Below are 27,629 nucleotides of genomic sequence, written 5' to 3'. Positions count from 1 at the left end.
CCCAGGAGTCCTAGACTGGTAAGTCATTAAAAATGGAATAGATTGTAATACGTTGATACTATGTTTTATATACTCCATATTTACTTGAATACAGGATGAGGTTTTTTCCCCTAATCAGCATAGGGAGAAAAGCCCCTTATCTTTCAACTGCATCCAAGGAAACCTCACTGAATACACTGTCTATCACTAAAATGTTGTAAAAAGCAGCATGTGATCAGCAGTGGAAACCAACTATGATCTTAATTAAATGCAACACTGGGCATGACTATAAAACACATAGCCCATATGGGCAACACACTGATAGGAACTAACCCTTTTTAAAAAGGGTTGTGTGTGTATATATATACATATATACACAGAGAGAGAGAGAAAGAGAGAGAGAGAGAGATACATCCTCTATCATAAACTTTCCATCACACATTTTAAACTGCATAAAGAAGCCCACGCTCCTGGTACAATAAGCACAACCACTCGCCTATGCCCCCAAACACCCACCCTCTACCCTCCCCTAACCCAAATGCAGTCCCTTAGTCCAAGCCCCAATTGGGGGTTTACATTCTCAGTTCATTCGCTGTACTTGTTGCTGTCGATGTTGCTGTCACTTCCGCCGCTGCTGATCATGTTGTAGTCCTCGCTGCCTCCAGGTCCAATTGCATCTCTGTCCTCTTTACTCTCCCTGTCCACTTCCCCTCCTGGGGGTCTCTGAACAATCTGCGCCAGCTGTCGCTTTTCCAGGTGTAGTTGGCTGCGTCTTCTTCATCGTCTCTCACCGATTTCCAGTGGTAGGAATGGAGTTTGCTCAGAAACATTCTAACACAGTCTGTTTCCTTGAGCTTGGAGTGCCTCTATAACAGGAGGTTCCTGCGCTGCCACAGGACACTTCTGACGTAGGACACCAACCGGTCAAAGCGCGTTGTCTGGGACCCCTGCTGCTCAGTCAAGTCTCCATACAGTGCTGCCTCCCTTGTCATCAACCTGACTCCTGTCACTCCTTTAAGAAGCCGGCTTACCTTTTTCCACATGCCCTTGGCATACGGGCAGTGCCACAGGAGGTGGTTGATGGTTTCTGTTTCTTCTTGGCAGGTTTCCCTGATGCAATTGGGTCGAGTCCCTCATCCCTCCCTGTACCTCCACGCCCTCAATGGGAGTACTCAGTGTGCTATTAACCAACTCAATTCCCTGTGGTCCTTGAGGAGGTCCTTGTGGAAGTAATCTTTCTGAAAAGAGACACCATGCACCCTCTGTAGGCAGACTGCTGCAAGCCACCATGAAAGCAAATGGGATCATTTTTTAAGTGTTGTGCATGTATGCACCAGCCCTTGCCCCAAGCCAAGGTGTGAGTTTCTAGAAAACATGGCCAAAACAATGCTGAGTGGATGGCTGGTAATAATAGCAGGGGACTTCAACTGCGTCATCAGCAAGAAAGACAGAGTCAGCAGCGCCTGGAAGTTAGGCACGGACAGATCTTCTAGGCAACTGAAACAACAGATCCAGGACCATAGCCTAGTAGATGCTGGTAAAGAAGCCCAAAGCCCCTGGGGGAACTTCACCCAGGTGGACCCCACAGAAGAAAACAAGACCCAGATAGACTTTGTCTTCCTCCTCAAGGAGTGGAGGGCAAAGAAAGCCCGCTCCACACCCATCTGTTTCTTGGACCACTGCCTCCTCATGATCCAGGCTGAAATGTCGTGTGTAGTACCAGAACACCACGGGGCCCTACTGCAACTGAGAGATGTGGTCCAGCTGGAATAAGACTGTGGACAGAAGATGGCAGTGCTGAATCTGGACCTGGGAAAAGCCTATGACAGTGTCATACCAGTTTCTCTTCGAGGCCTCACAGCAGATGGGCATCCCTCCAACTTTCAACAGCTGGATAAGGACGCTGTACACAAACATAAGCAGCAGGGTGCTAGTAAATGGTTTCTTGAGCAAGTGGATTAGGATAGAGTTGGGTGTTCATCACCCCACTCTCCCCGATCCTCTTTGTCTGCGCCACAGGCGACTGGTGCCTCTTGAGTCAGCAGCTGATTTCACTGACCTGGGGGGAAGGCAGGGTGTCCCCCAGCAGCCAAAGCCACTTCCAGAAGCAGCATGGCCACTGTTGCTGGTGGCTCTGCTCCCCAGCCAGTGCTTACAGGGGAGGCACCAGCACTGCTGCCTGCCCTCCTGGCCATCACCTAAACAGGGGGTGCAGCCTGACAGAGGTGCACCAGAGCAGCCTCTGTGCCACCACTGCTCTGCATCATCAAACCCCTGGCTTAGCACATCAGGCAGGACCCTGGGATGCACGGAGTCCAGATCCCCAGAGGAAGTAAGGAACAGGCCAAGGTCCTAGCCTACATGGATGATTTGAACATCCTGTACAAGAATAAGTGTGCAGTAGAAAGAGCCCTGTGGCACACGGATTTACAAAGCAGCAGCAGGGGCCAAGCTCAATGTGAGCAAAAGCACTTGCCTGCCCGTGGGTGAGCTCAGGGACCTAGAGTCCCTGGGGGGCTCAGTTTCCTGTGAGTGGATCAAGATCCTTAGGGTGGAATTTAACCTGAAGCGGGCCGTAATCAATTCAGATTCAGATTCAGCCCAAATCGGGGACAGTGATTCAATTTGTTGATTTGGATCACTGTCCCCAATTCTATTTGGCAAAATCTGAATCTGAAGATTTGATGCTGATTCAGTGCAGCTCGTGAACACTATGATGCTTAGAGGAGACTGGATAGGCACCTGGCTAGGGTCTTATGACCCCTGCCATCCCCAGTGCTCCTTCCTGCCCATGGCAGGGGGTCAGACTAGATGATCTGTTTATGTCCCTTCTGACTCATTGATTCTATGATTCTATGCTGGGGCAGATGGAGCGTCCCACAGGAGCATGCCCCTCCCCGCCGCATGCTGAGTGGCGAACCCAGAAGTGGACCAGAAGTGAACCTGGAAGCGGACTACTTCTGGGTCCACCAGGGAGAACACAGGGTGTTCCTCCGGCTCGGCAATTGGCCGCAGGGGGACCCTAGGTGCCCTCCCAAACCCAGGAGGTACCAGTCACCAAGCCGGGGGGGGGCGTGCTCCCTGGCAGACCCAGAAGTAGACTGGAAGTGTTTCTGGTCCATTTCCAGGTCTACTGCCGAGCACACTGGGGACCCCCCTCCCCCCCATGCTCCTGTGGAACACTCCATCTGCCCCAGCATTGCAGGATTCATGAGGCACCTGGTACCTTGAGGTATGTAGAAAAAACATTTAAAGCTGTGTCTATGTCTGCATCTCCAAATCTTTCCAAATTGATTTGGAGGATTTTGATTTGATTCAGAGAAACTAAAGGGTCTCTTGATTCGATTCAGATTTGGAGATTCAGCCACCGAACTGGGCCGAAACTCTGTCAAATTGAATCAGTGACTGAAGCATCACACAGCCATAACAGACAGCCCTTGCAGCCAATCAGCAGTGAAGGGTGTGGGCACAGGCATTTTGGGCTGCCTGTCATGCAAGCAGCTCCTCTTCCCGTCTTCATCTTCTGTGGACTATGCAGTGAGGCCTGCTGGCTCCCTCTGGGGCGGAAGAATTTTATTTTCAGTAAGTCTGTTTGTTTTTTGGTGGATTTTGCAGGCATTTCCACTTTTGCAGGCAATGCTGAGTTTCATGAAATCGGTGAAATTGCAAACTCATGATTTCGGTAGGTCCCTATCTAAGGTTAATCATGAGTCTTTTGGCTTTGGATTCATATCATGCATAGCTTGTAGTATATATAAGTAGGTACAAAAGTACAGCTTAAAACCATGTTTTATGGAGTACCTACCACAAAACTTGCAGCTGTTTTAAAAAAAATAAAATACATCAATTCTAAATCAACTAAGTCTAGTAATACCTGCACTAATTTGCCTAGATGGTAAATTATGTTTATTTCAGTGTTAGTGCTTTCAAGGTTGCCCCTTACTTCCATTTGCTCAGGGAGAGTAGGGTATGACAGTGAGGAGGAGGGGGAAGGGACTGCCAGGGGAAGAAGGTGTGGGAAGGGTAAAGGGGAAGGGAGTTACCTGACCCCTCAGATTTATTTTCCCTGCTGTAGCAGTGGAAGAAGGACAAATTCAAGGCAAACCTCCAATTATTAGATTCTATACCTGGAAAATTATAACAAATGTATACATTTTCCATATATAGAATCTAATTACTGTGGGTTGTCTTATATTTCAATGAATGCAGTTTTTCAAAAAACTGAAAAATGTAATCTAGTAAATACTGTATTTACTCGAATCCAAGACAAGGTTTTTTCCCTGGGCTCAGGGACAAAACTGAAGCTGGGCTGCTGTCTGACCTGGGCCAGCAGGAATGCAGCAACAGGAGTTCAGGAGACACGGTTGGTAAGCAAACTACAGGTGAGACTGCACGTTGTGGGGGGCATAGAAAAGAGATCATGCAGCTTGCCTGTCACCTGTGCCTGCCCCGACCCCAGCCACTTCTTCCCTCCTGCCCCTTACCTTCAGCTCTGGTTCTGGCCTTAATCCGGCCTGGCCTAGAGCTCATGCCACTCTTTCTGCCTGGCTGGGCTGGGCTGGGCTGGGCCAGATTAGGGATGCTGCCACCACTGACTGGCCCAGACCCAGAGGCCAGGGCCTAAAAAGTTAGCAGCAGAAGGGGGAGCAGGAGGTAAGGGAAGCTGACACCAATAGGTGGGAAAGATAGCAGGGAGACAGGCATAGGCACTGGGGGGCAGGGGGTAGGGGTGAGGGGAGGGGGCAGAGGACAAGTTGCAGAGGCAGTTATGGTGCTAAATGTTCACAGTATAAAATATGCAAGTAAGTTTTAGATTTTCCAGATAAGAACGTTTTTACATCAAAGGAAATCAAATGACAAGCAAGTGGTAAGAATATCAAGTAACATCTTTTTTATATGTTATATTTTTTGTACAAAAACTATAATTAGGCCAAACTATTATGAGGAAGGCACTGGAATGTGGGGCATGGTAGAACGATAATTTAAAGTGGAACACTATTGAAAGTAGAGTTGTAAATGAAGACTTCAAGTCTGCCACCAACGCATTGCATACTGCCTGCCACACTAAACCAGTGTTAGCACATTTTATAAAAATCATCTATTAGAAAAATACAAGCAAAAGTTGAAGAGGAAAAATGCAAAAAAGGAATCTTATGAGATAACTGCTCAGCACTCTCTGTTTTGCTTGCCAAGGTAACTCATTAGAATTTACTCATTTTTTCCTAGTGAGGTAATATTTTCCAGCTGCAGGGTGGGAACACATCAGGCTCCCCAGATGCCCTGAGATCCACCCACCAAGCATGCCAGCCCACTACTGTGGATGGAAATTATCAGCAACAGTCTTTTAGCTTTTTAGTGTACTGCCTTGCATTGTGCATCACAGGGCATGTAAACATGAGAAATATTACTACGCTGGGGTTGCAGGAGGTATAAGGCTGGAGGCAAAGAATCGTCTGTAGTATTTATAGTCTTAATGTGATGCATTACAGAAGCAATATTCTCAGTACTTATAACAAAATATGTATTTGCCTAGAACCGTCTGTATTTCACTAACATTAATAAACAAAAAAAAAGAAATCTCTCTTACATGTAGCCAACAGCTCTTGCAATTTGACTCCTCCCTTTTCCCAGCTCCTTTTTTCTTGAAGTCTTAAATCCAAACCACTTAACTTGATTAACATACAATTAAATTGTACCTCTATTTGTGTCTTCAAAACTTCAGTTTTCTACTTACATCTAAGTGCAAACTTTTTATTTACTACCTGTCACTCAGTAACTAATCATTAATGTTGTGGACTTTGGAATAAAAATAAAGTTAACAGAAACAGAATGCTTCCCCATGGGGAATTTTTGGGGGGTTTTTTAATCATGAAAGGAGTCAAAGTAAGTCAAGATATTTCATAGTCACTTGCTTAGTGATTTTTAGGGAACATACAGTACTTGATGAGAAAGTAAATTCATTAAACTGTGAAGAAAAAGCTTTAAATCAGCCTAACAAAGATCTCAGAAATCTTTCAAAGGTCTTACATAATTCTTTCAAAATGGTTTATATAACGCTTTAAAAAAACTATTTCCAAATCAACATGTTCCTGAAAGCTTATTAAATGGTGCATCACAGGTAGAGAGGTTGAAAAAGGCATCTGTACAAACAAGTTTCAAGTACTTCAGATATGAAAAGCCTGAATCCTGTTAATAACAATGAACAGTAGAGGAAAAATATACATTTGTCTGTAAAAGCAAAGACTGGGTGGTACATGATGCTCAACAGAGCAGGTAGTTTTTATAAACTGCAAATAAGCAGCTTAACTTGACCAGAGTGTATTAAAAAACACATAGTATGATGACACAAAACTCAATGAAAATCCCACTGTACAGTACACATCCAGCATTCAGCATAGAAATATCCTTAGATAATCAGTATATGTTACAATTTTATCACCCAGTTCTGTGAGTTCATGAGTGCTGTGCTTGAAAACAAAGTTAGATGGAACAAGGGTAAAAATATCTGTATCTCATCCACACTGCAGCTTATACTACAAATACCACACCATTTCAGCTTCACCCTTAAACAGGCAGACAATTTCCTCAAGCTGACAAAATCCATTGATTTGAGTGAGAAGTAAAGGTACCCAGAATGTCACAGGAGGTGTTCTACACCTTAGATTAGGCCAATAAATATGAATTATGTAAAATTATATAACAAAGTTTGTTCCAATGCAGAAAAAGTTACATTGGTACACTTTTATGCTAGTGTAACTATATCTGTGCTTGTGGTTGAATAAGTGTAAAAACACCCCATAACTAAATTGCAAAATATGCATGTAGACCAAGTCAGGGGTACACTTACAGTAACTTGACACTTCAAAGCTCAGCATTTTCCATTAGAAGAAAAAATGGGTATTTTGCCATTTCCATTCATCTTGAATCAAAAAGTCTTTTTTATTTTTATTTTTTTTACATTTTCTGCAAATTAAAAATTCCAAATCTATTTGTTTTTGAAATATCAATTTCCTGACATAATTTTGATAAGGTTAAGCACCTTAAGTAGAATTTTGTATTATAATTTACAATGTGTTTACATCTATATTTTGTGGGCATATGTAGGCCTCTATATGATGCTTGCATATTTCTTACGAAAATCTTTGGATATACAGTAAACTAACTGAAACTTTCTTAACAGTATGTCCAAAACCAGATCATAGTAGGACAAGAAATGTAAAACCTGCCAAAACATCTCCACCACTCCCACAATAACTACTCCCCACAACAAAATTATCACCATTTCTGGATCTTATACCTACACCTCCAGAAATGTTATATAGCTCACTGAGTGCACTAACTGCCCTGATGGAAAATAGAAGAAACCAAACAACAACTGTGTACCAGAATGAATGCATACCGAAAATCTATCAAAGACAAAAATACCAAATTATCCATGGGTACACACTACTCACAACACAACCACTTTCTTTCCAATCTCTCAGTTCTAATCCTCAAGGGAATTTACACAACACCTTTCACAGACAAGCCTACAAACTTCATTTCATAAGTCTACTGGATATAAAATAAATACAGATATTGGATTTATGGCACATTATAACTTGCCTGCCATCTGATAACCCCAGGTAACCTCTCTACATTTTAACAGCTGCATTCTATTACTAAGCCAACATTGCCCCTTTACCCCCACCCCACCTACCTGTCTCACATCTATTGTCTCCCATGGCCTCTGATCTTCACCACCACACATTTGCATTTTCACAGACCTTCATTTTGTATATTGGCTTTATTCCATCCAGGAGAACACAAAACACCAGCAGACTCTCCCTATTCCTAAAGAAGGATGTTTGTGCCCTAATGCTTGCAAAAAACATTTTTTCCAGCTATTAAGTTGGTCTAATAAAATATATCACATTTACCCAAATAACCTTGTCTGCATACTGCTTGACAGACACCCTTGCAACAGGACCCAAGGGCCCAGCTAGTCTGTTTATAAGGCCTGCAGACCTTCAGGGCAGTTGCTATAGAAAGGTAAAGCTCAATGGTACCCTTTAACATTGCCATCCAGTGGCTACACAATGGCTTTTGGTTTTTCTGTTATAATTCCTTTTAACAGACACAGTATGTTTGTTGGGAGGAATGGGTAAACAAGTAGAATTTCAGAACAGGCACAGGGTCCCTGTAAGAGGGGAGGTACAGGCAGTTGTCTACTGACAGGGGGGTGAGAGGGGGCTGGGCCCTACAGGGAGTACTTGGAAGTGGTGCGGGGAAGTGCTGGTGGCATTTCTGCTTTTGGTGATCTCTCAGTGATCAGCTGCCGGGTGACCTGCAGACGGGGGGTGGCGGGGCACAAATGCAAGAATTGGCCCCTAGGTGCCATAGACCCATGGTACACCACTGGGTACAAGCTTAGTACAGAAGCTTTCTGTTTTTAATGAAGGAAGTGAATGTTGGGTGAGAGGGCTGGGAACCAAGGATGGGCTGGGCTGGGAGAGGGCTCTCCCCTGGATGAGGGTGCAAAAGTGAGTGAGTGAGCACATCTACATGTGTACTTACTGTGGAGTTGACTAATTAGCTCCATAGTAAAGCATCACTGTCTACATGTGTGGCACTATTAGGCTACAGTAAACTAATTAATTCAGCCATAGGATAGTACTGCCTGATAGAAGTATATCACGGGGTGGCGTCTAGGAGTGGCCATGATCTCTCTTAGCATCCCCTACCATGCCAAGTTAGTGTCAATGCACCCTCGTTCTCACCCGCCATGTCTTTGATATTAAGAGTATTAAGGGAGGCTGCCTTTTGTCTTCCTTGGCACAGTACCCAACGTATTCAAGTCTGTGCCCCGTCTAAGGTGACTCTAACGCCTTAAAGGCAATGTGTGGCTCCTACCACCCCTGATACCACACCCCAAGCCTCGCAGATGTCCTGGTCATTGTCTAATCAATTTCTATCTATGCCCTCATGGGCACCCCTGGCTCTTCACGTAATTGCCCGCACCCTCACGGGCCCCCTGGAGTTCTCACCCTGGCCCAGGCCCTCACGGGCTCTCTGGCCTCTCTCTCAGTGGCCTGCATCCACACGGACGCTCCCTGGCCTCTCTTTTCCTCACAGTTGCCCGCACTCCCCACGGACACTGTCTGGCCTCTCTCACGGCCGTCTGACCTGCGCCCTCACAAGCATTTCCTAGCTTCTCTTTTCTCTCAGAGGCCTGCTTTCTCCATGGCCATGCCCGCAACGAGGCCTGTTCTCACGATTGGGGCCTCCCCTCGCAACCCTGCCCGCACTGGGGCCCTGTCTCACAATCAGGACTCAGGTGACCACAGCCGTGCCTGGCCCCCAAATTCCCCTCTTGGGTCTTAAGTGAGCACCCTTCCTGGGGCTCCGCCTGTACTAGGGCCTTTCTCTGTGCTTGGGGCTCAGGTGGCCGTAGCTGTACGTGACCCCTAAATCCCCTCCTTGGGTCTATGACTCCTGTGGGGCTCAGGCAGCCTCGACCTTACCTGACCCCCAATGCACTGTGCCCCTTCTCAGGGCTGGAGGCAGTGCATCCCCTCAATGCTGTGCCCTCTCTGGCACCGGGGTCCCCACACCACTGTGGAGCCCCTATGAGGCCTCCTCCAACCCCTATTAGCCTCACCTGGTCCTCCGGTGTAATAACAAACAAAAGCAATAGCATAAGCCAATTGGCTACAACTCAAAACTAAGCCTCCCAGCTAAAATGCAAACTCTAAGCCCTCTGGCTAATCATCATTCAAATCCCTACCAGGGCCTTCTCCACCCAGTCCTCAAACCGAAGCTGGCCATCCAGCTTCTCTAGGCTGGGTACTCCAGCAGAGCTCCTTCTCCCTTGGATGTCAGCAGGGAACTGTCTCTGGCCTCAGCCTGGCTTGTTTATATAGGCCAGGCCCTGGCCCCTTCTGGTCAGCTGACCAAACTGTGGTTGCCCTGGCAACCAGCACCTGTAACTCTTTATAGAAGCAGGGCACTTCAGTGTCCTGCGACAAAGTACACTCCTACAGTGGAGTTATTTAGTGCACTGCAACGTACATGTAGATGGTAACTGAGAATGGGTGGTGCACAAGGGAACTACAGTGCAGGGGCTACCTGCCATCTAGCCTCACACTGTAGCACATTTATGCCCCAGCCACCCCACTGCAGCATGTTAAGCTGGGTCAGAGCAGCCCCAGGCTGGCAGGCTGACCCCTCTTCCCCAGGCCCCCCGCCATCCGGGGCTGTGCTGCCCTAGCTCAACATGCTATGGACCCCAGGAGCAATAAACTTTGGTGCAAACTTCACTGGAGTTTATTTAGCCACGCTAATTTCACAGGTAAATGTGCCCATGAGATGGAATGTTTCCCTGCTTGCTTCTCTGGCAAGGGTCTACCTTTTGGAACACTGTTTAAGGAATCTGTTGTTTATTACTCACTATCCTATTTTAATATTTTACCTGTTTTTATGATTTATTTTCCTTTTTATTGTAAGCTGCCCAGACCCTTTTCTAGGGAGGGTGGGATATAAATCTAGTAAATAAATAAAATAAAATAAAAGCTGCAATCTTATATTTATCTATTGCCAATAATAGTATAATAAATTTACATTCTAAGCAGTGTGCAAAACAGTAGTTATTTCAGGCCATGAATGAACAGACCACAGCTGTAATAGCTAATGCATGTTGGTAGAACACAACAGGATACCCACATTTTAATTTGAGGAATAAAAATTCTAAAGAAATGACTCACACTTGCATCAAGGCTACAGATACTGATCGTATCTTCATCTTGGCTACACTGCTTCCGTTTCTTCTGCAAAACAAAAATGAAACAAAATTTCAGAAATTGGTTAAGATTAACAAGTTACCTTGAAAAAATGGTCAAAAGGTACGTAAAAAGATATCACAATACAATATATAAATACTTTGTTCACTTTATAGATTTATTGATAGTTCCCAAAAAGATAAAAGTCATTTACAGCTATTAGTTCTACATTAATTAGTTCATACCACTGTTAAGTGCCACCAACAATAAAATGGAGGATAACTGAACAATTAAAATAATAAAGTCTTAATTGATCTGCAAATTCAAGGCATTATTTTTATATCCTACTACTCCTCCTCATCCCTCCATCCAGAGGTGACCTAAGCAGGGTGCGAGGCCCAGGGTAAATCAGCCCACACGGGGCCTCGCCCCCCACTCCAATCCCACACACCCCAGACCTGAAGAAGCTGCTGCTGCAATCAGCAGTGACTGCATCGGCAGTGGGGGAGGGAGGGGAGGGTAGCGAGCGGCTGAACCTGAAGCCAGCAGCATGGGGTCACCGTGGGCGCTCCGCCCAGCTCCATGGAGTTCCCCAAAGCATGGGGTCCAGGGTGGTCACCCCGATTCACACCCCCCCCCCCCCCGGGGCTGCCCTGCCTCCATCCTTTGCTGCCATGTCACACAGAGTAAGTTAAGTTACAAAACCTTATTTTAGGCATAATTCAGTAGTAACATAAGAATCAACCACCAGCCCAAACCTACCACGGCTACTTTTCTCTTAAAAGCCATCAGATGTGCAACCTTCATATGGGCATCCACCAAAAACCTAATTTGAACCTTGCATCAAGAACATGGAAGCTGTCACAATAACATTTCTTTAGGAATATAAAAACAGAAGCTGTAATTTTAAATTTGAACATGACAATCAAAAAAAAAGAGCTCAGACGCTGAGTAGTCACTTTACAACAAATACAACTGAACCATTAGGCATTAAATCTAATTTCCCATTTTCTTCACTTAAATGGAAATACTGAAAACATCTTGAAGATTTAAAAAAAATAAGAACAAAGTGTATTTTATAGCTAAACTTCTGTGGAAGTCACCCCTGTGCAGACAGCCAGTATGAGACCTATGCCTTGCATAAGGCTTCAGAGCTGTGTTTAAAGAGGATCTTAAATAATGCACAGGATGAGGATTAAACACCTGCACAGATTTTAAGTTCATGGCTTGTGAAATATACTTTTCCTCCCGAAAATAGCATTTTAACAACAAATAGACACTAATGTATTTATATATGTACCATATTTACTCAAATACAAGACAAGGTTTTCCCCCCCAATTGGCATAAGAAGAAAGCCCTTTGTCTTATAAATACATACAAGAAAATCTCACTGTATACCTTGTTTATCATTAAACTGCTACCAAAAGGACCATGTGTTCAGCAACTGCATACAAGGAAATCTCACTAAATACATTACCTATACATTAAACTATTGCCAAAAGTAGTATGTGCTCAGCAATGGAAACCAACCATGAATTTGACTGAATACAGCCAACACTGAGCATGACTATAAAACACATGGCCAAAATTGGGCAAACATGTAGATGGGAACCTACCCTTTTTTTGTTTTTTTTTTAAAGGACATATTTTCATGTCCCAGATCAAATTATCCAAATCAGGTCAGTCTGAATCATTCAAGAACCATACGTGCCCCTGCTATCGGCAACTATCCTCCACCCCAGCCTGGGGCTTCAATCTTTTGGCAGGCATCCTATGTGCAAGCCAAAGCCTAGAGGCTTGGGGTTCAGATGCCCCTGAGTTTTGCTTGCCCTCAGCTATATGGCTGCACAAGCAAGCTAGGGAGCAGTCTCTCCCATTTCCATATAGTTGGCGTGTAGCTGAGATCCTCCCACAGGAAGCTGGCTACTGGGAAGCTAACTATGAACTGTCCACAAGCAGACAAGGGTGCAACCCTCCACTACACAGTGCCATTTTAATTGCATCACCTTGGTCATGGGATTTCCCCATGCCAGAACCTAACACGTTTTGTTTGTTTGTTTGTTTTTTAAGAAAAATTTTTCATGTCCCAAGTCAAATCAGCCAAATCAATTCCAAATCCATTCAAGAACCATGTGTGGCCCTACTACCAGAAAGCATCCTCCATCCCTGCCTGGGGCTTCAGATGCTACCAAACCCTTTGGTAGGAGTCCTACATGCAGGCCCAAGCCAGGAGGTTTGGGGTTCAGATGTTCTCGAGTTTCACTTCTCCTCAGCTGTACGGCTGCAGAAGCAAGCTAGTGAGGAGTCTCCCATTTCCATAAAGGGGAAGTGGGAGTGAGAGGCTAACTATACACTACCTCAGTCCAGGTACAATCCCCACCAAGGAAGTGGGTGTCCCCTGCAAGTAGGAAAACCACCTAATTGGTCATGGTATTTCCCTTCCTAGAACTTACTTTTTTTTTTTTTTTTAAATGAAATGTTCATGTTCCAAGCTAAATCAGCTAAATCAAGTCCAAATCCATGAGTCAGTGCAAAACCACAAGTGGCCCTACAACTGGCAAACATCCTTCACCCCAACAAGGACTTCAGATATTTCCAAAGTCTTTTGGCAGGCATCCTACATGCAGGCCCAAGCCCGGAGGCTTGGGATTCAGATGCTCGCAAGTTTTGCCTGCCCTCAGTCATATGGCTGCAGGAGCAAGCTAGGGAGGAGCCTCCTTTTTCCATAACATGGGCTTTAAGCCCCAACACCTCAGCGGGTACTAAACCATGCTGGAAGAACAGTTATCCCTGGGAGCGCTTAAGGAAAACTGCCTTCATGGACTCAAATATATGGTGTTTCCCTTGCAGGTAAGTTTCTCCTGCCAGAATCTGCCACATGAATTGTAGCCCATCTAAATGGGCTACAATTGGACATATGGTAATGCCCATTAAGTATGGATCCCCTGAGTGCTGACTTTTTTTTCCAAGTGATGGTGAGCAGTGACACTGTATACATTTGGACTTCATTCCCACAGCTAGCTGCGCCTTTCTTTCCCATTTCCAATTGTTCCTGTTTCTTCACCAGAATTAAATGCCTGGCAAACATCATAAAATGGGGACCCAAATAGTTCACCCCCCTCTCTCAGCCTGGTGTATATGATTAATGCCCTCCCTGGGCACATCCACACATGCAAGCATGTGCGCTTGCAGCAGCTCAAATAGAAGCGGTGCAAACTTGAGCCAGAGCTTTTTGCCTCAGCGCATGTACTCGGACATGCACTTTGCTGAGGAGCAAACTGTGCCACTTGGGGCAAAATAACCCTGCCTGGCTCCTCCAGGGGGAGCTAGAGCCTGGGGCCAGGACCTGTGCTCTCCCCAACAGTATAAAAAGCTGCCCTGACAGCTCAGGGCTACTTGCTCTGAGGAGCTTCTGGGCCCCAGCCAATTGGTACCTTGTGCCAGCTGGACTGCTGCAGCAGCATCCCAAATCCATTCTAAAATAATATCCCAAAATCCATGTTTTTCCACAATTAACACAAAAGACCACTCTACACACACACACACACGCGCGCACGCATACATTTGGAGAGAGAGAGAGAGAGAGCAATCAGTTGGGCAATGCTTTATTGGTATATTTACAACAATTTAAAGCAATGTGGAAGCCTACCAGTGTCTCTGTCATTATAATAAAATAAATTCTAAATAACTATATGTGCACATGATGGGTGTGTGATGGGGGATGTAGTGTTTGCAGGAAGGGGGTGGGAAACGGTGTGGGGAAAGGCAGGTGTGTGTGTGTGGAGGGATGTGGGTTGGTGTGCCGCAGGGGATTGTGGGTGTGGGGGACCTTGTAGGGGGGCTGCTCAGGAGGGGTGGGTCCCCTGACCCCAACAGGGTGCCACCCCCTCACATGGAATGCCCCCCCCACAGGGCCCCAGCTCCCCCCTGGAGGGCCACAGTCCCTATCAGCCCCTCTGCCCAGGGCTCCAGACACCCTAGAGGGCCTCAGCTCCCCCGCCAAGGGCCCATAACTTACCTTTAGCAGCAGCAGCAGGACTGATGCAGTGCATGGGGGCCGTGTGCCAGGCCCAGCCAGGTCCTGCTGCCCTCAGGGCCCTTCTGCCACCTGGCCAGGCTGGGCCCATGGTAGCAGGACCTGGCGTGGCTCAGCAGGACCAGGAGCAGCATCCCTGCACGCTATACCAGGTCCTGCTGGGCAGGGGTGGGGTGGGGAGTTTTGGGCGGTGGGGCTGGTGGAGGGAGGGGACAGGCATGGAAGGGACTGGAGGTCTGGGGGACTGGTGGGCAGAGGGGCTGAGCAGGGCAGGGATTGGGGAGACTGGGAGAGTGGGTGGGGCTGGTGGAGGTCCCCCAAATGGTCCCTTCCCCCTCCTCCAGCCTCCCCAGCCCCTTACTTACTGCACTGGAGCCCTGGTGCTGAACACACGGCCTGGGTGGCCGTGTGTTCAGCACCAAGGTGAAGGGCCAACCACAGAGATGCTCTAGCAGCCAGAGCATCTTCCTGGAGGACCCTGCCTCTGGTTGCCTCAGGGCACAGTCCAGGACCATGCCCTGCCCCGCTTTTCTTTACTTTGTTTTTTTAGACAAATATCCAGGGGTCTAATTTTCTCCCCGTGCTGCAAGTTTGCAGCGTGGGGAACTTTTTTATTCCTGCACATGCATCTTGCCCCGCCTCAAAGGGGTTTGAGATGGGGCGAGAGGCACATGCCCACTCATCTGGATGCACCCCCTGAGGTGAAGCTGGACCAGACTGCATAGACAGAGGGAGAAAACATTACTTGGGGGGTGGGGGGTGCTAAGGGCATGCATCAGCACAAGAACTACAACTCCCATTGTGCTCTGCATAGTGCAACACATGCCCGGTTAGCCTCTTCTTCCTCAGCCACATGGAGTAGACCGCTGAACCCATATAAGCCCCGGCTTTCTGCCACCTATGCCAGGCTGTCATGCACCTCATCTGCATATAAATTTCTGGAGAATCCCAGGACTTGTGATGAGAACACCTGGTTCTTGTCATGAGTGGGGGCTAGTTAACACACAGATCTGTTCAAGATGCTGAAGGTGGTGGTCCCCCCAACTTTCATTGCAGGGATAAAAACAATGTAGACCAATGTGAGCAGCAGGGCATTGATGAATGGGTTTCTGACCACCACAGCCAGCATGGAGCTGGGCATCCAGCCCACTCTCCCCAATCTTGTTCATCTGCATGATGGACTCAAGTTAAACTGTTCCCAGTGGTGGCAGATGACAGAACAAGGAGCAAGTCTCGAGTTGCAACAGGGGCCGTTTAGGTCAGATACTAAGAAGAATTTTGTCACTAGGAGGGTAGTAAAACACTGGAACAGGTTACCCAGAGAGGTGGTAGAAGCTCCATCCTTGGAGGTTTTCAAAACCCAGCTAGACAAAGCTTTGGCTGGGTTGATCTAGTTGGGGACTGGTCCTGCTCTGAGCAGGAGGTTGGACCACATGACTTTCTGCGGTCCCTTCCAACCCTATCTTACAAGAGAAGGCTGAGGGGGGATCTAGTGGCCCGTTACAAACTAGTCAGAGGGGACCAGCAAGCATTGGGGGAAGACCCTGTTCCCCCAAGCACTACCAGGAGTGACTAGAAATAGCAGTTCCAAGCTGGCAGAGGGTAAATTCAGATTAGACATCAAGAGGTGCTACTTCACCATCAAGGCAGCTAGGATCTGGAACCAACTTCCAAGTGAAGTGGTGCTGGCTCTTACCTTGAGGGGTCTTTAAGACAAGTCTAGACAATCACCTTGCTAGGGTCGTTTGACCCCAGTACTCTTTCCTGCCACGGCTGGGGGTCGGACTTGATGATCTGCTCAGGTCCCTTCCGACCCTACTAACTATGAAACCCTAACTTTCTATGATTCTATGGAACCACTGGCCCAGAGGCCCAGGCAAGACCCTGGGATACATGGAGTAGAGATCCCCAGGGTCAGAGCAGGGCAGAGACGAGGGTCCTAGACTACATAGATAATTTCAACATCCTGTGCAGGGACAAATGTTTGGTGGAAAGAGTGTCGCAACATGCCCAGGTGTATGAAGCAGTGGCAAGGACCAAGCTCAATGTGAGCAAAGGCAACTGCTTGGCACTGGGAAAGCTCAGGGACCTGTCTACCCTGGGAGTCTCTATCTCCCATGAGGGGGTAAAGATCCTTGGGGTGGAGTTCGACTCAGAACTAACAGGCCAGAAGGCATGAGAGAAAACTGAGTCATGATCAAACAAACTGGGACTGTGGAACGTGTGCTGCCTGTCAATAGGAGTGCAGGGGACTCATGAGGGCAGTGTTGCTACTGGTGCTTCTGTACCCCACACTGCTCTTCCCCACCTCATGGCAAAATGTCCATAGAATCCAGAGGGCCAGATGTGTCTTCATCTGCACTCCAAATGGGAGAAGGGCCACACCGTATAAAATCAAGCAGACCAAGGGCTGAAGAATGCCAGATGTTCTGCTGTTTCTCTGGGCCAAGCAGATGAGCCAGATCTCCAACATGGCAGCTGGGAAAGACTCTAAAAAAGCCTGCTTTGTGAAGTTTTCTGCAGAGCACTTGCTGCAATACCGGGGAGTGTATGTATCACTGTAATAGTAAGAGCTTTGCTACCAGCAAGAGTTTTGCACACTGTGCTAAGAGCAAGAGTTTTGCATGCTGATTTTATAGTAGGCTGATGAAGTGGCACATAGCTTCTTGCTCTGTGAGCATGACTGAACTATGAACTTAGATAGCAGAATGTTGTAAGACAGAAGAATGTAGTAAACACCAAGTGCATTAGATCACAACTCATCCCCAAATTCCTAGCTGGAAATAACCAAATCCTTAGCTCGAGATAATGTTGTTTACCCCAGACTATATAAGCTGTACATTAAGTTACGACAAGTTCCTCAGCTCTGGCAAGAGTTCCGACTTGCGCGGAGCCCCAGCACAGGCTATCGCATCCCCGAGATAGAGACACTCTGGGACCAGGGGAATCATGCAGGGTGGCAGCTGCCACCTAAGGCCAATGTGAAGTGACAGTCCTCTCTGCTCTGTTCTGTTGCCTGCCTCTGCGAATATCCTTAAATAAAGCTTTGCAAGAGTGAAAACAACCATGAGTACGTCCTTTGTTCAAGCGCAGAAAATCTTCTGAACCCAGTAGTTCATTCTAAAACAACCGCCTAACAGGCATCCATGGGCCTTGGAACCACTGTGGTTTTACAAGGTCCTGAAGCATTTCTGAAACAGATATGAGCTACAAAACAAAGCCCTGGTGACCTTGACAAACCACCATAAGATGCAAAGGACAGACTATCACCTGTGGGCATACTCCCCAGCAACAGCTGCAAGGCTGTGTGGGAGTGAGTCTTCCACAAGGACCTGTAAAGGAGCACAGGGATTAAAAGTGGCAAGTAGTCCAGTGGGTACTCCCTGGGCAGACACTGAAACACAGAGAGGCTCTCTTGCCTGCCCCACACAAATCTGCTCGTGGAAGGAGGATACAAATCAAACACCTCCTCTGGAGCTCAGGGAAGTGTGGGGGAGAGTAACCGTACTCCTCCTAATGGTGACAGGGGTCAAGACCTTGACTCTCTGGCCACCTGACCGATCAGCAAGGGACCCCAACAGCCCACTTTGACCATTTCATCTCTTGCTTCAGCAATGCCCTGTGAAAGACCAGGACCCTGGTCATGAATAGACACACAAACCTCACAGTTGAGGACTTCAACAGAATGGGAGTGACTGAGCTGCAGGTATGCTACAGAAAGATAGTAGGACATATGGAAGAGAAAAGGCTGGCACAGACTGAACAAGAACTGGGTTGCCAGAGAGAACAACAACAATGATGATGATGAGTGAAAGGACTGGGGGGAAGTGGGAGGGTTGGGATCACCAAAGCAGTTTTTCTGTGCGATTGTGATGGGCAAAGGAGATGCTGACAGGCACGCAGACACACAGGTGAGCAGTTGTGGTATTGTACCGGCATGATGATAGTTTAACTTTATATGTGTTATGGAATGTCAAGTGAACCAGATCAGCCAGAGGACAGAAGTGAGTGTGTATGTATGTAAATATATATTTTTTGCAACAAAAAATAGTTTAATTAAAATCTAGGACATCTGAACCCTAAGGCCTCTGGGCCTGGGGTTGCATGTAGGATGCCTGCCTGCATTTGGGGAGTATCTGAAGTCCCGACTGATGGGTCTGGGAGGGAAGACACTTGCCTGGTAGTAGAGCCACACAGACTTGATGACTGAGCTCTACTCAGTTGAATTTTGGATCTTGACTACTAAGCTTTGCCTAATTGAATTTGAAACTGTTTTGGCCTTAAAAAAAACTTTTTAAAAAAAGTTTGTACTACATATAAGTAGGTGTCAAAGTGTTGTTCAAAAGTGTGTTTGTGGATTTCCTGTGCTAAAACTTGCAGCAGTTTGAAGAAAAGGTAACATGCATTTTCACTGCTGTAGCAACTGGAGGGGGAATAAATTTAAGGCAATCTTCCAATAATTAGATTCTATCCCTGGAAAATTAAAACAAACTTATACATTTTCTATATAGAGAATTTAAGTATGGGGGGGTTATCTTGTAATCGGGGATATCTTCTATTTGAATAAATACGGTATTTATTTTGCATGATGCATCAACTCAAGCTGTGATCCAAGCTTGAAACTAAGCCAATATGTAATGTGTTATAACTTTTTTATTATTTCTTTTGCATCAGGCTGCTATCTTATACAAGCATTACAAATTTTAAAGCATTGTTCAGTGATTCATTTCTTTGTTCTTGGTTGTTTCCTGGGAAATAATGAAGTAAAAATATCCCTATATTGGAAGGTTTTAGAAAGCATCAAAAGTTATTCCATAAAAATTAAAACACCAAATGAACTCCTGATCTATTCCAATTCCAACCAACTGAAATTTTCTTCTCTCTCATTAATCTCATGCTGCAGGCAAACAAGCCAAAATTCATCTCTAAAACTCTAAATCCTTTATCACTGCTTCCTAAAATCTCCAAAGTATTCTGAGCAGCACCAAATAGATATTCTAGCACTATATCCATTTGCCTGACTGGATCCTGATACAATATCTAAATTTCCTGGGCTTATTCCAATTCTGGACAGGTGATCAACTTCATAAGCATGTTATAATTTTCCATTTAAATGTCTGCCTTAAGAATGTATATGGTGTTTTGACTTTTCTCTGTAATCTAAATCATCTTTGTTTTTTCCAACCTCTGAGTCTCTCTGTGCGGACTCAGAATCTTGAAGAATGGTGTCAAATTCATCAATGCTTTTTGAGATCTGAACTATAAGACAATGAGCTTAATGTATATTTATTGTGACCTGAGAGTTTAAGTATTCAGTACCATAAAACTGTAAGGCTGGCTTAAAAACCACAGGTTTAAAACCATAGTTTTAAAATCTACAATACTTTGTTTGCCCTTCTTCTGCCTCTATGGGGTATTTACCTCCACAGCCATAAAGCCATATTATTTACCTCCACAGCCATAAAGGCTAGAAACTTTCTTTTTTTAAAATAAAAGATGAGATTTTCAAAGACTCACTGGAGTCAAGTGAGTTGGGCTTGAAGAAAAATCACTAACAATCACCAGGAACTGGCAAGACTGTTCATGCCTTGAACTTAGAGCAAATTTCTTCAGCATCCTATGCTGTTCTTCTGGATCTGTTCTTTATTAGAGAAAATGGAGCAATGTGGTCCCTCATTTAAAATCCCTTTATGTTAAAATATGCCTAAAAAACCCTAGAATTTGGTGATATCAAATGTGCATGCAGACTATGACCAAAGAAATGAAGACATCACACATTATTATTGTTTAGTTAATTATGACCAAAATACTTGGAACTGTTGTACTACTGCTGAAGATTACCAGTAACACTTTAAAAGGGCTTATGTCACTTTGGAACTAGGACTTAGGTTCATTTCAAATAAATTTTATTTTTAAGCAAGAATTACTGAAAAGTTTGTATATTGTGTATTATAGCTAATACAGTATAAAGTTTATATATTAAAATTACTTGAAATAAAAGGAAAAAAAATGGTGCATTTTGTGCAGAGATGACATTCTTTCAAAACATAATTTCAACAATCAAGTGTTAGCCCAAGAGTCAAGAAGTCAAAGTTCAAGAAACAAGTATAATTTTACTACAGAAATTAATGCAAGTATTTTAGGATTCCAGTATACAAATCAGTATTCTCTCATATATCCACTTCCTTCTTTCGAGAGACAACAGAACTCTTCAGAGGTCTTCCCACAGGTTTCTCACAAATAATACCCTTTGTCCGCCATCACAAAAGTGTGAAGAATTAATTTTACAGAGCTCTTTCTTTGCAGGTGATACAGACTTATATAGGAAACAAGAGATTTCAGTACACATAATCCTTATTTATCCAGCTGTGTTGTCTTCCTCTGTCAAATAAAGATAACAACTCACAGACAATAATAGCTGAAGATTTGGTTTCCGCTCTGTAAATGCTGCTGAAAAAAGTGATGAGCAACTTTAGAGGACTAAAAGGAAGAAAGAAGAGATGCCACAGAAGGCCTTAATTTTGTGGGAGAGCCCTAGTTTGAAAAACACTTTCAGTCTATGTCTCTCACTCACTAAAGTACTTGAATATGCTTTTAAAAGACGTTCCTGGAAGCAGTAACTACTTTTACATTCTTAATGTTCTGCACAATTTTATGGCAACATTCAGCCTGTACTCCTCAACAACAGCAAACATAAAAGCCTATATAGGAAGCTAACGTCTGCCTTCTGGCCAATTATAAAGTAATAGCATGCCGGCTGTTTTGGAAAAGAAGATACAAGAATAATATAAATAATAACAAAGCTGAAGAATTCAACCCAGAAGAACTACCTCCTAAGACCTACTCTTTTACATAACTGTAGATGATTGTCAGTACTCATCAGTCAGGAACTTCTGACTATGACTACACTTGGAAAACATGGGTACTGAATGCATAAATTTAGACTTTATTAATGTGGCTTGGTTCACATGTATACTACCTCTGTGCTTTAACACACGGCTGCCTACTGATGGGAGGTTTTGAGCAAGGCAGATGGGGGTGTCTGTGGGCTGTTGGTGCTCAAAACCTCCCATCAGTCATCTTTAGCAGACAAGAATAAGGAACATCTGCAAGCATTTCATGGACTACTACTGATAGCATTGATGGAACAACTCAGAATTTGGGAGTATTAGAGAGTGAAATTTCACAAAAATAACTTCTTCAAGAAATTGCAAAATGTAACAGAAAAAGTGACTGTTTATTCCCTGCTCCCTTATTACTATGTAAACTCAAGCAATGTATTCATTATAGCCACAAAAACACCAACCAGGGTAGATTTTTCAAGAGGACAGGAAAACCAAATGTTTTACTTTAACTTTACAGGATCTTAAAATATAAGTGTGGCTGCTAACATATACAATGTATCCACACTAAGCCTAAACGGATCTGTGAATTGCCTAAATACAAAAAAATACAATAGTGCTGTTTCTAAATCTTTCGTGTAACTTAATTGAAACCACACTACAAGTTCATGGTCAAAGGTCTTCTCAAGCTCACAGGTCTAGTGTGACTGAGGCACAGCAAACTGAGGTTGAGGCTACAGCCACCACACTAGGCAATGATCACACTCAATCTCCTTTGACTCTCTAATCCAAATAATAGCATACCCATTTGCAGCTGGGTCAATGGAGGCAACCTTTGTCATGAGTATGGCACAGGGCTCAAACTCATACCTCTTCTGGAATTATGTTTCTTAACTTGGGTGACCATAAGGAAATCTGGGACATCCAGAACACTGCCCTGCTCCCACTCCCCAAGTCAGCAGTGCTACTGTAGGCAGTGGCAGAGGCTGGAGCACAGTCTGGCAAGGCGGCAGGGCTGCCTGGCACACCATGGTGTTTTACCTCTCCACTGGACCGTGCTTCATGGCCATGCAATTGCAGGACTCTCATTTTAATGTTGACCAACTGGCCAGGAATAGTCTTTGAAATCTAGGACTGTCCCAGCCAAACTGGGACATATGGTCACCCTATCCTTAACTGTTCTTCTGATACACTTCATAGAGGTCATCTAGGTATAAAACAAATTACATCCCTAAAATATGTAACTATAAAAGTTAAAAAACTGTGTAAACTAGCCCTACACCAAAAACTACTATACAAAGCCTTCAAAGTAATCAACACTTCAGCATGACAAAACTTGGCTACTCATCAATTCAGAAGAAATGAAAGCAACTGTGGTCTATATATTATAGGAAAAAAAACTACAAATTTCTTCTTAAAAAGCAGAAACCATGAAAGGTAAAAATAGTTCAAGCGTATGCTTCAAATTCTCCAGAAGGACTGAAGAGTAAGATAAAAGCTGTGGGATTATTATTCCTTTTAAAATAAATATTGGCATTTTTGTAAATTACTACCATTCACAAATCCAGTTAATCCCTCTAGCATGAAGCACCTATTCAACTCCAAACCTATAACAAAATGTTCTAGGCAATTATGTAGAGTTGAAGCAATAAACAACTTGCATGTAATGACATTATCATTGCAGGACAGTAACGAATGACAGGGAAAAAGCAAGAGGGTACCTACGTTGCTCAAGAACTCATGAAAAGAATGTTAGTCACACAGCCAGTGATTAACACAAAATGTGACATTCACAACCCTGGCAGAGTTCTAACAAAAGATGATTGAGAATATTAAATAAGAAACATAACCAATTAGCAAGGCTAAAGGATTAAACTGAACTTGAAGAAGACAGGGTGAGAGTTACTATAGCTGCAAACCTATGCAATAACAACTTCATGTAGGCTTTTCCCCATTCATTTAGATGCAACATACCCAGAGGCATAATGAAAAAGCCAGTTCATCTACTGTAAAAAAATACAGCATGAAGTATATTTATAGTAGACCAAATTTAGAAGATATGTCAATGGGTGTTCAATTTACATGTTGGTAAAGTCAGCATTAATTACAAAGGCCAAAGGGAACACATGGGATAATAAGAAAAATGATTAAGTAAAAGAAACAAGTATGAAAGCGACTTGGGAAATCAAGTGGTCTGCTTTGTCTTATTTAATTGCATGTCAATTGATTGCTCTTCCTATTACAAGTGCAGCACTTCCTGCCTCAAAAAATTAAGCAAGGCCCACATACTAAAATGTACACAATACTACCTCTAAGTCTGATGCAATAGCTGTTAGAAATTCAATCATTTTCAAATAACTTCTTTTAAAAAAATACCTTCATCTGCTATTAGGCTAGATAAATATTTTAATTTTCTAAGAATTGAAAAGGATTGATGTCATCATACAAACTATCCCTGTGGAAACCTTTCACCAGTAAAATTTACCGATACAAAAATTACACCAATGACCAAAATCTCTGTTAAGCCTCTTTATCCAAAATAAAAGGCAGATTTGGCAAGTTAAAAGCAAAGCAGGCAATAAGTTTTATGCGGAAAGGATGATCTTTGTAATGTTTTTACCCCAAAGTCTTACAATACTGTTGAAATAAGCTCTTGTTTATGAAAATGTATGCGTCTCTAAGGTTCATCTCTATCTTACCGTCTGCCTGACTTCAGACTAACATGACTAACTACTTTTCTCTAATTCTGCTAAAGTGTTATAGACAGCTGCACTCTGAATCTAATATTAAACAGTCACTTTTCAAACGTATGCTTTTCATTATATTTTCAAATCATATGGTATAACAGGTAATTAAACTTCATTCCATTCCCAGTCATTTGTTATGGCTTGCACAAGCAAATAAACAAAAAATCACTGAACTTACATGCAACATGTGAATACACACACACACACACACACACACACACACACACACACACACACACACACACACACACACACACACACACACACACACACACTATATACATGTCCAAATTAGTGTACTTTCAGGTTAGGAGAGTGTTGCTAGGATATGTTTCTCCATTATTGCCAACCTCAAAAATGTTCCAGAAGGTTTCTTCCCCAAAGTCAGACAAATACAAAACCAAAATAAAACAAGCATACAACACTAATAAACCCCTGTACTGGGGTTTGGACACAGACCAAACCCAAAGATAGACTGCTTTGGAAGGTCCTCACTGTGTTTTAAGACACATGCTATTAACAATTTAGTATATCAGGTGTTAGCCCCCTTTTGCACTGCCTGGGTTAAGCACAGTGACTTTTAAATTCATGGTAATAAAGGCAAAATGCTTTATGGTCTCAATACATCAGGAAAGAGTTGTTTTCAGTAATTAGCTCCCAGGAGATGAGAAAGTAAGATACTGAATTGCATATATAAAGAGTAATAGCAATTTAATTATAGGAATTAGAGTAATGAGACATTGTTATAGGAAGCCTAGACTGGCATCTTCTCTCCATCACTGGGTTAAATTATCTACTGGAAATTTATACACTACCACCTGGGAGAGGAAATGCAAAAGTGCACAAAAATAACAGGATAAAAACATTCTGTGATGGGGAAGGAAGTTTTCATCAATAGCAAACTGACTTTGGTGAATTGATTTAACCCACTTTTATTCCTGAATGCAAGTAGGTTTGCACAGATTTTTGCACCAAAATGACTAAATCAGTTTTAGGAAGTTAGTTTAATTTAATTTAATAGGAACAAGCTCCTCAGTTCAAAACATGTGAAGTTCAAGGTACTGTAATATGTATTTTAATGGCTCTTACTGATGTAGCATGTCCGCTACATATATTAGGGTTCACCACTCTTGGTAACAACCCCCCTCCTCCTCTTGCCACCAAACCAAAACAAGGAAAAAAGACTTCTCAATCTCCTTATTCTAAGTCACTTTCAAAACAAAACTGACAGGCTTCGTCTTTCCAGAAGACTGCTGTAGGGCTGCTCTTCAGCATCATAACTGGAAAGAGAAAACTGTGTAAACAGAAAGGTCTTGTACCTGGACCTAAAATGTAGTTTTATTTTAATTTTTTGGTGAGATATCACAAGCCATGTTATAATGTGCTGTACATTTGCAGATTGGAAATATATTATTTTGAATGTATGTTTTCAGATAGATAAACACTGTAGTCACAGTCGTGTCTCTCTCAAGCACACGGAATCCATCCAAACTGAAAAATGTTTAAAATGGCTCAGGTGGCTAAAACAGATTAGTCTATAATAATGTTCTTGGCAAAGTTCAGAACTCTCAGTCCTAAAACTCATAATAGAACAATAACACATACTGAATAAGTTATATTTCTTTGACAAGGAAAAAATATCCAGAAAGATGTGAAATATGATTACATTCACTTTTTTGGTTCAGCATTTTTTAATCTAAAAAAATATATATAGCAGTTGCCTAGCTAGTCATTGATTAGTTTAGGGAATAGAAGGTGCATCTCCATGTATTAAAGCATTTGAAAGTAAGCCTTTACAGGAGAGCTGTTTAATTGGCTGGCAGGCTGCATTTGGAGTATAACAGTGAAAATGCAGCTCCCAGGCTCCTGCCTGGCTGCTGCTCCCTGGTCCTCCAATAAGACAATCCTCCAATATTTAGATTCTATACATGGAAAACTATAATACATTTTCCATGTATAGAATCTAATTACTGGGGGGTTGTGTTGAAATCAGACATCTTGGATTCAGGTAAATACGGTAATTCCTTTGCTGAAGTTTGTTTCATTACTTTACTGCTCATTACGTACTAGGTTTTATGTTCCTTTCCAGTGTGTAGAATTACCACTGATTTTTCCAGAGACAGCATTTACCTGACTGTTTTTCAGGCAACGTAAGGAATCACTTGCAGAGGACATGCCACAAGAAAATAATCCTGGATCAAATCCACACAAAAAAAGTGAAGAAGCCACTTCATGTACATTGTGATATCAAGTACTATATAGATCAATAGGGGAAAGATATTTAAGTCATACCTTAAGGGAGGAACCACATGCACATGAGGACTATCCTATGCCATGCACCTTTACAGACAATTACTACTTGCTCAACTAAGATGGCTGCCAATTCAGGCCCAAAGGAGGGCTTCAGAAAGGCGGCCTTGCTTTGACATGCTCCAGAAATGAACTGCATTTTCTAAGTCTGAGCAGGTGTGGAAATGCTGACATACAGCTATCATTACAATTTTTTCTAGTACATGATCCCCTTCATAAAGATTCCCCAGAACATTGCCTATTTCTGAGGCCCCTAAGCACATTCCTTTCATGGCTTCTTTGGCTGCTCCTTCTATAGTCCATGCATTTTGAATGATGGCAAAGATTTTGGATGTTGCCTAACTCAGAACTTTCTGTTTAGCTTAGCAGTTCTCAACACTGTCAAGACACCCCTTATAACCTGTGAAATGAACAGCTCCCTATTTCAAAAACTTAATTTATTCATTATGGTGTTTACCTGCTTAAAAGGGGGGCAGAAAAGAGGAGGAATAGCTTGCAGGGAAGAGTCAGAGCTGTAATGAGTGGAGGGAGGAGGCCTGGCTGGAAGACAAGAGCCTACACTCATCACCTCACCAGAAACTGCACTTATCTAACTAAGCATCGCAACCTGGTTGAGAATCCTTGATCTAGTTACTTAGAGTACAGGTAGGTAACCTCTTCTGTCTGCAGGCCAGAATAACCCACCCTGAGTCAGAGATAGACAAGCAGGTCCTAGGACCCAGACACAACTGGAGCCTGTCCCCACAACACTATGAGGAAGAGTGCCTCCAGACTGCGATTATCCCTGAAGCCCCTTGCTGCTGAATGGCACTAAAGCCTCACATCCACAGACCACAGCTGGCCCCGACAACCTGCACCCCAGGATACTCAAGGAGCTGGCGAGTGTCATAGCCCAGCCCCTGGCACGGATCTTTGAAAACTCCTGGCGCTCTGGTGTAGTGCCCAAAGACTGGAAGA

General features: G+C 43.8%; 1 protein-coding gene and 1 long non-coding RNA gene across 4 annotated transcripts in view; one reads left to right on the top strand and one right to left on the bottom strand.

Moving 5' to 3' along the window:
• ARHGEF3 (Rho guanine nucleotide exchange factor 3) overlaps window positions 1-27,629 on the bottom strand; it is a 285,137-nt gene that overhangs the window by 129,787 nt on the left and 127,721 nt on the right. For all 3 annotated transcript variants that reach the window (XM_019536899.1, XM_019536898.1, XM_019536902.1), the window contains one exon: window positions 10,722-10,784. In XM_019536899.1, the coding sequence (XP_019392444.1) occupies window positions 10,722-10,784 (63 nt within the window). The remainder of the gene's footprint in view (window positions 1-10,721; window positions 10,785-27,629) is intronic.
• On the top strand, window positions 7,040-17,837 carry LOC109311314. Its single transcript, XR_002101472.1, has 3 exons — window positions 7,040-7,050; window positions 8,197-8,200; window positions 17,630-17,837. It is a non-coding gene; the product is annotated as an uncharacterized LOC109311314 (long non-coding RNA).

Source organism: Crocodylus porosus, unplaced genomic scaffold (genome assembly GCF_001723895.1).
Source record: "Crocodylus porosus isolate Cpor-Errol unplaced genomic scaffold, CroPor_comp1, whole genome shotgun sequence".
Classification (NCBI taxonomy): Eukaryota; Metazoa; Chordata; order Crocodylia; family Crocodylidae; genus Crocodylus; species Crocodylus porosus.
This window is presented reverse-complemented; position numbering and strand designations above follow the sequence as displayed.